Source organism: Argopecten irradians, chromosome 5 (assembly GCF_041381155.1).
Source record: "Argopecten irradians isolate NY chromosome 5, Ai_NY, whole genome shotgun sequence".
Classification (NCBI taxonomy): Eukaryota; Metazoa; Mollusca; class Bivalvia; order Pectinida; family Pectinidae; genus Argopecten; species Argopecten irradians.
This window is the reverse complement of record NC_091138.1, coordinates 14,329,806-14,345,804: the sequence shown is the minus strand read 5'-3', so window position 1 is coordinate 14,345,804 and position 15,999 is coordinate 14,329,806. Positions and strand designations below refer to the sequence as shown.

At 33.8% G+C, this 15,999-nt stretch overlaps 1 protein-coding gene across 4 annotated transcripts in view; it reads left to right on the top strand.

Moving 5' to 3' along the window:
- Window positions 1–15,999, top strand: part of LOC138322944 (lysosomal alpha-glucosidase-like) — a 32,893-nt gene that overhangs the window by 9,166 nt on the left and 7,728 nt on the right. For 2 of the 4 annotated variants that reach the window (XM_069267203.1, XM_069267204.1), the window contains exons 5-19: window positions 225–324; window positions 649–887; window positions 1,980–2,108; window positions 2,585–2,695; window positions 2,793–2,906; window positions 3,275–3,359; window positions 3,541–3,658; window positions 5,779–5,912; window positions 6,393–6,544; window positions 6,761–6,909; window positions 8,030–8,114; window positions 12,062–12,243; window positions 12,493–12,581; window positions 12,941–12,990; window positions 13,867–14,013. In XM_069267203.1, the coding sequence (XP_069123304.1) occupies window positions 225–324; window positions 649–887; window positions 1,980–2,108; window positions 2,585–2,695; window positions 2,793–2,906; window positions 3,275–3,359; window positions 3,541–3,658; window positions 5,779–5,912; window positions 6,393–6,544; window positions 6,761–6,909; window positions 8,030–8,114; window positions 12,062–12,243; window positions 12,493–12,581; window positions 12,941–12,990; window positions 13,867–14,013 (1,884 nt within the window). Of the gene's footprint in view, window positions 1–224; window positions 325–648; window positions 888–1,979; window positions 2,109–2,584; window positions 2,696–2,792; window positions 2,907–3,274; window positions 3,360–3,540; window positions 3,659–5,778; window positions 5,913–6,392; window positions 6,545–6,760; window positions 6,910–8,029; window positions 8,115–8,771; window positions 9,875–12,061; window positions 12,244–12,492; window positions 12,582–12,940; window positions 12,991–13,866; window positions 14,014–15,999 lie in introns of those variants that run through there. The other 2 variants (XR_011208507.1, XM_069267205.1) reach the window with 2 other exon arrangements.

The following is a 15,999-nucleotide window of genomic DNA, read 5'->3' as shown; positions in this document are numbered from 1 at the left end:
TAATCTTTGTTTGTCACTATAGCAGACATTATTTGGCAAGAGTTAAGACCGAGGTTTCTGTTCAATTTTGCAAACATTATGATTTTCTTACCTCAATATGATTAAGTGTATTTGTTGACCTCTAATAAGTCTATATCAAAGTAAAGTATAGAGATCCCTAAAATTGTTGGTTAGGATTCCAACATTACAAACTAAATCAATCTATTTTGATGATAACCTTACAGGAGAACACTAACCTGTATGGTGCCCATCCGTTTTACCTGGTAATGGAGGACAGAGATGGAGGCAGTCATGGGGTCTACCTGGCTAACAGCAATGCTATGGGTAAGGACATCAAACTTATTCTCTTTATAAGGCATTATTGGTAAGCTACCAGCTTAACTGATTTGAGCTCTTACTATTGCCATCTTCCATATTACTAAGTTATTAATGTAGACAAATGTTCATTACTATTGTTGAATGCCCTGATTTTATACCCAAATTGTACAATTCCTTCCCAATTACATAAACTTATGTTCCTATATGAAAAGGTTAAAGAATTACCATGGAAATAGATTGCTAAATGCAAAAAAAAAAAAAAAAAAAAGTATTGATATTATGACTTTAATGACTGAATATTTAATATTTTGACAATGTGATAAATTACAGATGTGGTTCTCCAGCCTGCCCCAGCTATAACCTGGCGTACAACTGGAGGTATCATAGATATGTATGTCTTCCTTGGCCCCTCCCCTGAATCTGTCATCCAGCAGTACACAGAGGTCATAGGTCGATCGTTCATGCCCCCTTACTGGAGTCTGGGTTACCACCTGTGTCGATGGGGCTACATGACAGCTAATGGCACACTTGCTGTTGTTGACAGAGTTCGGGCCGCAGGTATTCCCCAGGTGATTAGATGACCAATGAACACAAACGATTTATACTGTTTATATTTAAACTTGTCTTGAACCTCATGACTGATGTCAATTGGATAAATTTTTAGAATTTTATGATCTTGATGTTGATTTGAATACCGGTACATGTACTTTAGACCTTGAGATATTCTGTAATCTAGACCCTAATTATTTTCAAGATGTCTTTATTTTTCTTGCTTCAAATGTAAATTCAAGCGGTTAATCTTCATATTTAATTTACAGTAAAACCCCTCTAACTCAAACCGGATTCCTCAAATACCCCCTATTCGGCGAACTGGTCGAACGGTCCCGACCGTGTCCCTATATAATCTATGTAACAAAACCCTAGATAGCTCGAACAGCTATTCATCGAATACCCCTTATTCCTCGAACAGAAATATATCCCCGTTTCAGAAAATACATAGTATCTACCCATGCATTCGTCGAACAGGTGTTCGGCCCTTGATAATTTTTTACCTGTGTCACACCTGACTGCACCGACCGCCACGGATAATAGCTCACGACCTGTGTTTATACAGGTGTCGTATCAAGCCTTTCGGTAATTAAGGGATTAACGGTGTCAGTATTACCTACCTACACGATTACCAGTCGTTGTTTGATGCAAACTTTATTTGAATATTTCAGAAAAAGCATTAAATAATCAATGTCTCTCTCGTAATAATCTTTGCTTAAATACGAAAATACGGAAGATGTTGATCTTCAAACCCTCATTTTATGTAATACAATTTTTTTTTTTTCAACTTGATATTGCATCAAAAACAATTTCATAAAAAATCCAAAATGCTGAAATTACGGTAATTAAAATGTCATTGCAATGCATTGTTTGTCATAGGGAGACCGGACATTTTGACTGTCAACGATCGATCATGAACAACCTTGGATGAGTCGAATACCCTGTATTCCTCAAATTATGGTTGTGGTCCCCTGCTGTTCGAGTTATAGGGGTTTTACTGTATTTGAGTCATCACTTACTTTCAAGGCTGCATGTATACATGTATGTACTGTTAATATTGTACAATTAATTTGATAACTTGGAAGATGTACAAATGTCCTTGACTATTACAGGATGTACAATGGAATGACATTGACTATATGCACAACCAGCTGGACTTTACCACAGGACCAAAGTTTGGTGACCAGAAATCTATGGTAGAAACCCTTCACCAGCGGGGAATGCACTACGTCATGATTGTAGTAAGAGATGTTATATATATAGTTTTCACAGTGTTGATTGGTGTACTGGATAATGTGTTATGATTATACTCAGTGCTATGTATATCATTGTTGTAGAGCGATGACTATGACATCAACAAAGATTTCAGACTCATAAATTTCATAATCATAATATTAGGTAATCATAATCTTAGGTAATCATAATATTAGGTAATCTTAGGTAATCATATTAGATATTAATGTTATGATCTGTATATTGAAATCATTTAGGTATGATGCATGGTAAACTCATTTATAAATTAGTCCATTTCCAAATACTGTCATCAGAACAAATATGACATTTATCATCTGTCACAGACTGAATATGTGTGAAGTTCCAACATAATGAATATATTTCATGCTCGCATAGTCTCTATGTTATATTCGATTTCAAATCATGTGTAGACTAGATATGAGATATATTTTGATGGTGATGAATTATATGAATTATTGTCTAGGATCCAGGAATCAGCAATACACAGAAATCTGGTACCTACACGCCGTATGACCTTGGAATGAAAATGGACATATTTATCAAGGACAGCACAGGAAAGCCACTGGTGGGCAGGGTAAGCCAAATTACATTCTATCAAGACAATTTAACTCCAGAAATGTTATTTTTCAATTAAATAATTCCTCTCTGTCTTTACGAATTTCACATTCCAGGTGTGGCCTGGGTACACTCTATTCCCAGACTTCACTCATCCATCAGCTTCACAGTACTGGACTACACTGGTAAAGGAGTTTCACGACAAGGTCGCATTTGATGGAATGTGGATAGTACGTATTCTTGTTTTGATACAAAATAATTGTTACTAGTACAAGTATAAAATATCAACTTTATTCCGATAAGCAAATATGATATATTTCATGACTTGTCCTATAAGCAAACTTTTGAATGTGATGTATTATCAAGTTAGTTTCCCAAAACACTTTATTTTGTTAAGGCAGTATGCTTACACATGTTACTATTGCTTATATTGTTATTACGATTAAAGTATTAGTTAGTCATTGGTGTACAGTTCTTAATAGTTATATTCAAAAAGTATGCTTTAAATGAAATTGTGATGTTTTTCAAGCAAATAGGATGTCTTGCATTTGAAACATTACCTGTTCAAGATAATAGAATGATAATGTTTCTCTTTTAGGATATGAATGAAGTATCCAATTTTGTTTCTGGTTCAACTTCTGGATGTCCTTCAAGCTCTCTGGAAAACCCACCATATCTTCCAGGTAAAATGTGCCTTCAACTTTCAACTCCCTACTGATACCCCAAATACCTATGCATTGTAAGTGTCCAGTAAAATGTCCCATAACCCCCCGGTGATCACCCAGCCCACACCCTTGAACTATCCAGGGGACACCAGAACGTAGGCTTATTAATCAATTTTATATTTTAATTCTGTATTTTCAGCTGTGGATGGAGGCACACTGAGATCAAGAACAATGTGTGTCACAGCAAGACAGAACTTATCAGTGACATACAACACTCATAATTTGTATGGACTCACAGAGACCATATCAACATACAAGTAAGTCATACATTCTATAATGTCATACATTTATCATAGCAACATACAAAAAGTCATACAGAAACTATAGCAACATGCAAGTTAGGGATACAGAGATCATATCAACATACAATTAAGTCATCAGAAGCTATGACAACATACAAGTAAGTCATACAGAGGTCATATCAACATACAAGTAAGTCATACATACAAGTAAGTCATACATACAAGTAAGTCATACAGAGATCATATCAACATACCAGAAAGTCAAACATACAAGTAAGTCATACATACAAGTAAGTCATACATACAAGGAAATCATACAGAGATCATATCAACATTCAAGTAAGTCATGCATACAAGTAAGTCGTACATACAAGTAAGTCATACATACAAGTAAGTCATACATACAAGTAAGTCATACATAAAAGTAAGTCATACATACAAATAAGTCATACATACAAATAAGTCATACATACAAGTAAGTCATACATACAAATAAGTCATGCATACAAATAAGTCATACATACAAGTAAGTCATACAAGTAAGTCATACATTCTATAATGTCATACATTTATCATAGCAACATACAAAAAGTCATACAGAAACTATAGCAACATGCAAGTTAGGGATACAGAGATCATATCAACATACAAGTAAGTCATCAGAAGCTATGACAACATACAAGTAAGTCATACAGAGGTCATATCAACATACCAGAAAGTCAAACATACAAGTAAGTCATACATACAAGTAAGTCATGCATACAAGTAAGTCATACAGAGATCATATCAACATTCAAGTAAGTCATACATACAAGTAAGTCATACATACAAGTAAGTCATACATAAAAGTAAGTCATACATACAAGTAAGTCATGTATACAAGTAAGTCATACAGAGATCATATCAACATTCAAGTAAGTCATACATACAAATAAGTCATACATACAAATAAATCATACATACAAGTAAGTCATGCATACAAGTAAGTCATACAGAGATCATATCAACATTCAAGTAAGTCATACATACAAATAAGTCATACATACAAGTAAGTCATACATACAAGTAAGTCATGTATACAAGTAAGTCATACAGAGATCATATCAACATTCAAGTAAGCCATACATACAGATAAGTCATACATACAAGTAAGTCATGTATACAAGTAAGTCATACATACAAGTAAGTCATATATACAAGTAAGTCATACATACAAGTAAGTCATGTATACAAGTAAGTCATACAGAGATCACATCAACATTCAAGTAAGTCATACATACAAATAAGTCATACATACAAATAAATCATACATACAAGTAAGTCATGTATACAAGTAAGTCATACATACAAGTAAGTCATACATAAAAGTAAGTCATACATACAAGTAAGTCATACATACAAGTAAGTCATACATAAAAGTAAGTCATACATACAAGTAAGTCATGTATACAAGTAAGTCATACTGAGATCATATCAACATTCAAGTAAGTCATACATACAAGTAAGTCATACATACAAGTAAGTCATACAGAGATCATATCAACATTCAAGTAAGCCATACATACAAGTAAGTCATACAGAGATCATATCAACATTCAAGTAAGTCATACATACAAGTAAGTCATACATACAAGTAAGTCATACATAAAAGTAAGTCATACATACAAGTAAGTCATACATAAAAGTAAGTCATACATACAAGTAAGTCATACATAAAAGTAAGTCATACATACAAATAAGTCATACATACAAGTAAGTCATACAGAGATCATATCAATATTCAAGTAAGCCATACATACAAATAAGTCATACATACAAGTAAGTCATGTATACAAGTAAGTCATACATACAAGTAAGTCATACAGAGATCATATCAACATTCAAGTAAGTCATACATACAAATAAGTCATACATACAAATAAGTCATACATACAAGTAAGTCATACATACAAGTAAGTCATACAAGTAAGTCGTACATAGATCATAGCAACATACAAGTAAGGCGTACATAGATCATAGCAACATACAAGTAAGTCATACATAGACCATAACAACATACAAGTAATCATACAGAAACCTTTAGTAACATACCAGGTTTTAAGTAAATCACACACACACTAATTATGTATTGACAGGGCATTACAGAGTGTACGCGGAAAGCGACCTTTTATTATATCTCGATCAACCTTCCCTGGTCAAGGTCATTTTGGAGGTCACTGGTCCGGTGATAATGAAGCAACATACAGTGACATGTATTTCTCTATACCAGGTGAGACCCTCTTTGACTGAGTTAGGATTTAAACTTTTGTGAATACTAGACATGACTGTGTTAGGATTTAGACTTGTGTGAACACTAACATGATTTATTATCTATAATTTGGAAAACAGCTGAAATGGTCAAAGGTCAGAAGGTTTCATATAGGGCAAGTTCACATGAAACTATAGTTAACATGAGCGGTGCATGTTTCAACAAAACGGCGATAGTTTTAACTTGAGTTACGTAATTTGAACTTTGAACTCTACCCATGTCTAACCCAGCTCAGACCCAGGGTTCAGACAGTTTCTCTTGGAGTAGGCAAATACGTTTTCTTCAAGTGTCTTGAACTAGGGTATTTCAATCAACTCAAGCTGTGAATTTCATGTCAACTCACCCGTAGTGACATGTATATATTCCAACACAGACAGAATCTGATTGAATTATTTGTATAATCTACATGAATCAGATTTAAAACTAAAGTTTCTGTTGTAGAAATACTGAATTTCAACATGTTTGGGATTTCAATGGTCGGAGCCGATATCTGCGGCTTTAGATCAGAAACTAATGAGCAGTTGTGTGTTCGCTGGCACCAGCTTGGAGCTTTCTATCCATTTTCCCGTAACCACAATAGTCTTGGCATGAAGGTAAGTGTCATATACTTTTTGGGTATTGGAAATAGTATATTCTTACAAAACTTATGTATAAAGCCTAGAAGCTACACAATTTTACTATTGAAGATGCTGTCTAGCAGGACAGCAAATAAAAGTTATTAAGTTTATCATCTTGTTTGATGAATAGTAATCCTTTTCTTTTCACAACCATTCACAAAATATTTTTATACAAATTAAATTTGTTTGTAGTCCCAGGATCCCGGAGCATTCAGCAATGATGCCATGTTAGCTATAAAGACGGTGTATCTGGTACGCTACTCCTTACTGCCCTTCCTCTATACACTGTTCTACAACAGTCACACGCTGGGACACACTGTCGCCAGGCCACTGTTTTTTGAGTGAGTATATTTAAGCATTGAACGTCTTTCAGTTGGCATTCATAGTCAGTATGAATGCTACCTGTACAAAGGCAAATTCCATGAAGCGCGCTAACTCTTTATGTTGGATTTGCCTGTGTCCAATTAGCATTCATATTGGCTTTGAATTCCAATTAAAAGATGTTCAATGCTTATACAGTCAAACCTGTCTATAACGACCACTGAATGGGAGACAGAAAAACGGTCACTATAGACAGGTTTATTTACATTTTCTTACAATTTTGTGTTGAAATAACAAGGGATTATGCATGTATAATAAATTAATCATTCGTTATCATCAAGGAAGGAAAAATCATTTGAACAGCTGTTTTCTGTGATCGCTTTCACAACAATTGTGAGGTCACATGATAATGATGTCATAATAAGCGATTGATGTTCATAGTTTATATGTCTGCCAACTGCGTTTGGTAAAGTTACATAGTGGGACTACAGTGAAATGTAATATTTAAGCATTGAACATCTTTCAGTTGGCCTTCATAGCCAATATGAATGCTAACTGGACAGAGGCAAATTCAACATAAAGCGCTGCTAGCGAGCATCCTTTTGAACAGCCATTTTCTGTGATCGCTGGAATGACAATTGTGAAGTTGCAATCATAATGACATCATGATACCGGTAAGCGGATAGCAGTTCAGTGATGAATGCTAACTGCGCTTGGTAAGATTGCATAGTAGAGCTGCAGTGAAAATGTATAATTTGAAGTATAGTTCCAAAAAAACATTATGAACAAGAATGTACCTCTCAAGATGATATTGTTTTGCAATTCCATGCATGCAGTCAACTTACGACTTTGAAACTTTTTCTTATATGAAATTGATACTAAAAGTAAAGTTAGAAAAGGGTATGATTGAATAATTCATGCATGGGGGAATTTACACGAAAATACTATGAATATACATTCGCCACGCACCATAGAAATAGCTCCCTCATAAATACCTGTAAACATTACTATAACTGTCCCCTGCATAAATACTTGTAACTTCAGTTTTTACCATTCAATTATGATAAGATCTGTAGTAAATTGATCTCAGAGATTAGTTCTTGTAAAGGACAGTAACATCACCTTTGACCTTTGCATCAGGTTTCCTGAGGATGAAATAGCCTTTAGCATAGATCGTCAGTTCCTATGGGGAAAAGCACTTATGATTTCACCCGTTCTTGTAAAGGTAAGTTGTACCCAATCTTATAAAAGGCTTGAGGTTTGTAAAAGTATGCTATCATATTGTAGAAGATAGCTGTAATTATTAATATAACAATTTGCCTAAAATCAGAGAAATTCTGTTGAACTTTTTTACAGATTAAAATGACATTAATCAGGAGATATTTTTGGCGAGGTAATGACCTTGCCTTTGTGATCGTGGTTGCAAAATTCTCTATCAGTCAATTTCCTCAATATGATTGGCTAAGAACTTGCTCGCAGATACTAGCGCTCCTAACGGCAGTGTATTCAACAGCATTGATTTTACCGGGAATTTAAAATCGCAAATTTTGAATATGAAAATTACTGAAATAAGCATATCTGTAATGTTAATATGGGAATGGCAAGTTACTGCTTTCACATCCTTACCATCCAAATGATCTTAGGTTTGAAAATTTTTGTTTACAATGTATCTAGACTTTTCGTGCCGAAAATGTTGTTTACAATGCATGAAGACGTTTCGTCCCGAAAATGCTTCGCTTCGCCCCACACGTTTAGTCCCTACTAGTGACAGTTAGCCCGCAACGGAAAAATGAAATCAGTATTTCACCTCAAACATCAAAATTGTTACAATAATGATTTTTGTAATTTGAATCATATTAGTTCGGGAGCAAATACATTTCAGGACGAAATGGAAATTTGTTTATCACGACTGCGTTATGCCACATTTACGTGTAGATACACAATGGAAGAAAAACTGATCGCGTGACAGACGATGAACATTTTCTAAATGTCCAAGGTGGCGTAATCTTCTAACTTACGGCAGTTAATAAGGTATGAATATTTACCACATCCATAATTATCGATAATTTTATATATCTACATATTAAAGCAGGTTTGAAGAGGTTGCCACTAAACCATTTATAAACATTTTAGCCGCCTTCATCACATGTAAGCCTACACGAGCTTGACGTTCTGATAATATATATACGGTAGCATATTCATTGAATTACGTAATACAAAGTAAATTTTTGGTCTGAATGACAAAAATCATGCATAAAATGTTCGTATAACGCGAAGTGAGATTTTTTGGACTACATTTGTAGATCAATGAAAATGCCGATTTCTTTTTCATAATTCTACTGTAAAACGGCACTGGAAAAGCTGTTTCAATCTACAACAAACGTGGAGAAAACTGTTAAATGTTTAGCAATTATCCTGAGTTATATTTTATCAACAATCATCAGAGATTAGCAATTAAAATTTACATAAACATATTCCCGATTCTCACTTGCCTTGTGTGATCACTCAAGCAGAACTAATCTCTACCACCTGGTACAGTTTCACAAATGCAATCACACAAAAGCCTACACGATCACTGTTTTGAGTGCGATTACATCTTTGCGTATGAACAATATTAGTTTTTTTGAACTTTTTATTTGGCAAAAAAGACTTTACGCCTTTCATAACTTATCACCATGCCCATGCACACATGCGTATACTTATACTTCTTTGTGCACATTATCAGACATTATATAACAACTGCTATATTACAATCAATTTATGAATATTTACTCTAAACTGGTATTGCTATTTATGAAAAAATGTTAAATTATATGATATTAGCCTTTTCAGGAATAACTCTGTTAATACAGTTATTGTTTCCTTATGTTTTACAGAATGTCTACATGCAAATATCATTTCAATTGGAACCAGTCCAGGAGAACAATTGTGTGAACAAAATGAAAGAAATAATTTTCAAGTGTGGTAGCTTATATTGTAATAGTTTTTGATCTGAAAATAATTACTATCTTCATCTTCAAATTCCATATACATATAATATGTATATAATACATTTAATGTTGTTAACATTTTTGATCCAAATAATTACCATCATTATCTTCATTCCATATATACAATACACATAAGTGTTGTGATTTGTGAATTTTACTTTAATATGATTTAAGTATATACTTGGTATTTTTTTTTTTTTTTTAATTTTGTATGACATGTTCATGCTTAAAATGAAAAGAATAAATAAAAGATTAAATTTATAACACAATATGACATTAGTTGTTAATATTTTTAGAAAACATATTTAGATTATCGTTAATAATACACTAATCATCATCTTCGGAAAAATTTATTCAAAATAAATTAAACATAAATTTGCATAACACAGGTCGTCTTATGTTTTCCCTCCTTAACTATCAATCTTCTCTGATCACTCTGAAAGTGGTGATTTTACCTTTTTTCGGTCACCACAGGAACTGCCCTTAAATCAATTACATCCAATGCAATGAGACATACTGCATTTATTATAACGCTGTAAGGCAATTCTGCAAGATCAGCTTACATTGTTTATTTACCTTGAACATATACATGCACAGTATGGTACCTTATTTATATCTCCTTTCCTATTTTCAATCTACCTTGATGACTTGGAATCTTATCTGGCGGAAAAAGAATGTTAATTGTCTGACAACTATTGACAAATTATTTATAAATAATATTGACATGTATTCCAAACTGTTTATTATTTTATATGCTGATGACACTGTTCTACAACAAATTTTAAATGGATTTGAACAATAATGCATAACATGGAAATTATAACCTTATATCAAAAAGATAAAAGTTGTCATATTCTCAAAACATTAAATTGGCCCAACAACACCAGTTTACGTTATGGGATATAGAATTATTATGATAAGAAGGGTATACATATCTAGGTATATTTTTTAACATTAATGGTAGCGTTTTTAAAGAAAAGGAAATAATTGCTGAACAAACAATTAAATCCGTGTTCGCTATTTTTAAGAAACCAAGGAATGTATCTCTTTTAGTCACTTGTAATGCCAGTTTTATTATACTCATCAGAAGTATGGGGATTTGAAAATACAAATATTGTAGAAAAATTCATTTGTAATTTCCTTAAGTTAAGAAAGTGTACAAAACAATTCATGGTCTATGGCGAGCTAACAAGTTACCCATTTGATATTGAAATAAAATGTAGAATGATGACTTTTTGGCATAACTATACAAGAAGACACAACATGAATATACCGCAATCTCTCAAAACATGCACTTTGCACAACAAACACACGACACACCGCATACATGGGAGGCCGTCCTTACATGACCATAGCTGTTAATAGGACGTTAATTAATCAAACAAACAAACATAACTTCATAACATCAAATAAATTATCAAGTAATATTTATAAATTAATGTATATTTTACATGAAAATGGATCAGGCATTTTTAAATGGCTGTAATATGTTTAATATATTTTATCCAGAGCTAGTTTAAATCATGTTTGGGTATATTAATCAACTTGCTGTTTGACAAAAGAATAATTACAAAAACTTGTTAAAAGTAGACCAATTGTTAAGAAATGGTATGACTATATTGATAAGTCTTCTAGAGGACTGACATATTCTATATTTAAGACATTTTGGCATAGAAAAATATGCCTCTTGTCTGTCTCTGCTGCAAAACAATACTTGTTAACTAAGACTGTGGTCCCAGAAACTTGATGATAAAAGTCATTAAGAATGGATATTTTCATTGACATCAAATTAACAAGGAAAAGGTTAAAGATGCTATAAAATCATTTGACATATAACATCATAGGAAATATTAGAATGGGCTCCCGAGAGTTTAGTATGTGTTTCTTATTTTACACCTTGGTGTCCAAGGAATCCTCAAAAGTAAAAACTGGAAGGAACACTGGCAAAATGTATTTCTGATTGTCCAAAATAGTGTTGACCTTAGAAACATATTCCTCCAATCATCAAGACTGAGCCATTTAGTACTTTCTGTACTTTGATTACATGAATTAGAAAAATTTGAAAAGTTTAACTTGATATTTAATTTGATATATTGTGGATATAGGGTCTTAAATTTGCTCCCAGCTCCCTGGTCTTTGTAACTAATCATCCTTTCACATTTCCTTGAACGGTCTGATGCAGGACGCCACAACTGTTGAAGTATATTTCCCACGGTGCAGATGGTATGACTTCTACAATGGCAGCTATAACTTTGTATCGGGTGGAGTTCAGACATTATCAGCTCCAATTAACCAGATTAACTTACATGTACGAGGTGGCTACATCTTACCCATGCAAGAGCCTGCTTTAACCACGACAGACAGGTGTGTGACCTAGCTATGACCTTGATATCATAACAAATCTGCATGATGTTCTCTGTAATGAGACAAAAACAGCAAATTAATTAAAATACTGTTTTTGTCGTAAATAAATTTGATTAGAATTCTGTATAACATGAAAATTTTATACCTTTAAATAACATTTCACAAGAGCTGAAGTGGGTGAAATTTGAACTTTGAATTGATATTTTGATTGATATGATGGTCTTTAAATCAAACATCTGTACCTTTCAGTCGCAAGAATCCTTTTAGTCTTCTTGTGGCCCTGGATGAAGCTGGCAAGGCCAATGGAAGTTTGTTTTGGGATGATGGAGATACCATAGGTATGTAGTGACACAGATTTCTGTATATGACTTGGTCATCTGTATTGAAACTAGTAAAAGCCAAATTATCATATCAAAACTCAAAGGCATTTTTTAGCCCACCATCATCACCAGGTAAACATTCGAATGGCCTTTCGTCTGTTGGCCATCTGTAGGTCCTTCCTTTCATCTATCTGTCGATCTATACATGTTCTGTTCTTGTAAGTTGTAACTGCTATTTTGCATAACATACTGATTTCAGTAGTGTTCTATCTCAAATTTCTTATACATGATCCTGTTGATTTGTCGTTTTCATTGAGTATAGCATTTTCTGATGAAGATGTAAAGGCTGTAAAAATGTATAAATTTAACATTGGCAGGGACAGACAAAGCTGGAAAGTATACCATGATGGAGTTTCAGGCCTCTGGAGTAAGTATGTTAGATCAACTGCTACCTCCAATATAATAAAGAATTACCCCCTTTGGAATAATTGATCCAGATATATAGTTTTTGTGAGGGTTATTTTCCCAAAGGGTAACTAAAGTAAGCTTATGACATGATACACCGAATGACTGGCCATCAGCTTTTCCATTTAAATAATTTTTCCAAAATCAGGAAGTCAAGGGTCATGTATTGCGCCTGTGACATGAAGGCATGAAGGGCTCCCAAATTTGTTCAAATGAATGCCCATGACCTTCATTCAAATTTATAGGATCAAATATGTTTAAATACCTTAGATGCCTTAAAGTCTGATATATAAGGTTTGCGGGATGATGGGATTAAGGGTATCCATGTTTGTCAAAATGAATGACCTTGACCTTCATTCAATGTCAGAGAGCTAAGATAATTTGACCATTTGTTCAGATCACTTGGGTCAAGTAGACTTTGTTTTGGAATGACTTCTTGTGAATAACTAAGAGGCATATGACCTTATATTGGGCTGGTGGCATGCTGGGATGAAGGACAACCAAGTTTAAATTTGTTTAAATAAACAATATTGACTGTCACTCAAGGTCAATCAAAATTTGAATTACAACTTAAGATTTATTTCTTTACTCAATTCTTAGTAAATAATAAAACAGATATTTGTGAGTATTATTTTATTACCTTTTCATATTTTGTTTTATTTCAGTCATACATGTATATTGTTCTAATTATTGAAATAAAAATATAAGAAATGCTTTGGGTCTTATCAACATTTCCATACATTTAAATATAAGCATAATTATGATGTTAAAATGGCCCTTTGGGTGCTGCATCTATTGATAATCTGTTGACCCGTTGTGATGATTTTCCCTATTTCAGGAAGTGTTACAGAATAGAATTGTCTTTGTTGGTTACTCCACACCTATGACCTTGGGCAGTGTAACAGTGTATGGTGTACCACAGAGGCCATCCTCCGTCATGGTCAATGGTCAGGCAGTGAAATACACATATGATGGCAACTTCAAGGTAAGCCAATATAATTACAAAGTAATGTATGATAGAACTTCTATTGTAACTTAATGTATGATGACAACTACAAGGTCATTTATATTTCAATGTATGATGACAACTACAAGATCATTTATATTTCAATGTATGATGACAACTACAAGATCATTTATATTTCAATGTATGATGACAACTACAAGATCATTTATATTTCAATGTATGATGACAACTACAAGATCATTTATATTTCAATGTATGATGACAACTACAAGATCATTTATATTTCAATGTATGATGACAACTACAAGATCATTTATATTTCAATGTATGATGACAACTACAAGGTCATTTATATTTCAATGTATGATGTCATCTAAAGTTCATAAAACATCATTTATATCTCCAATATATGATGTCATCTTGTCATTGAAGAGGTCATTTATATACACAATGTATGATGACAATTAAAAGGTCATTTATATATCCCCAATGTATGATGCAATTAAAAGGTCATTTATAAATCCCCAATGTATGATGGCAACTATAAAGTCATTTATATATGTTCAGTTATACTAGTTGTCACTTGTTGACAAAGAGCTCTGATATAGCTTCAGTCAACTTCGCTAGGCAATGTTATCAGTATGTATCATGCTGAATATCATGGCTAGCAAAGGTAAGTCTGTGGTAAGTTATAATTCCAATGTATGATATCAACTAAAAAATCAGTTATGATCTCATTATGTACAATGGTAAGTTCTTATTCAAATATATGATGCATAATTGGTCACACAGCTACACAAAATGGGTTATCTGAAATATTTTTGTGTTGACTTCAATGAAAGGTCAGCTTGAAGGTTGACCTTAATACTTTATGGCATCAATCTTTGAATCTTTTAGCCCATCATCAACAGATGGTGGGCTATTCAAATCACTTTTCGTCCGTGACCTATGGTCCATCCTTCTGTCTGTTAACAATTTTTGTTACCGCTATTTCTCAGAAAGTACTGAAGGGATTTTTTTTCAAATTTCACACGTAGATGCCCTAGGGCCCTAGTTGTGTGTATTGCTTTCGGTGAAGAAGATGGCCAGCAGGTCGCCATCTTGGATTTTTAGGTCATCTATTGTCATCATGCACCGTCTGTCGTCGTGCGCCGTCCACCGTGCGCCGTGCATAAACTTTTCATTCAAACGACTTCTTCTCAATAACCAAAAGGCCCAGGGTACTGACATTTGGTCTGTAGCGTGTTGGGATGAAGGGCTACCATGTTTGTTCAAATAAATGACCTTGACATTCATTCAAGGTCACAGGGGTCAAATAGGCTAAAAATCCTTTAAACGACTTCTTCTCCAGACCCGGAAGGCCCAGGGTACTGATATCTGGCCTGTAGCGTGCTGGGATGAAGGGCTACCAAGTTTGTTCAAATAAATGACCTTGACATTCATTCAATGTCACAGGGGTCAAATAGGCTAAAAATCCTTTAAATAACTTCTTGTGAATAACTAAGAGGCCTAGAGACCTGATATTGGGCCCGTAACATGCTTGGATGAAGGACTATCAAGTTTGTTCAAATGAATGACCTTGATCTTCATTCAAGGTCACAGGGGTCAAAAAGGCTAAATCTTTAAACAACTTCTTCTCAAGAACCAGTAGGCCCAGGGTACTGATATTGGGCATGTAGTATTCTGGGATAAAGGACTACCAAGTTTGTTCAAATGAATGACCTTGATCTTCATTCAAGGTCACAGGGGTCAAATAGTCTAAAATCTTTAAACAACTTCTTCGTGAGAACAGAAAGGCCCAGGATATTCATATTGGGCCTGCAGCATGCTGGGATGAACTGCTATCAAGTTTGTTAAAATTAAACTTGACCTTCATTCAAGGTCTCAGGGTCAAATAGGCTAAAAATCCTTTAAACAAATTCTTGTAAATAACTGAGAGGCCTAGAGACCTGATATTTGGCCTGTGACATGCTAGGATGAAGGGCTATCAAGTTTGTTCATATG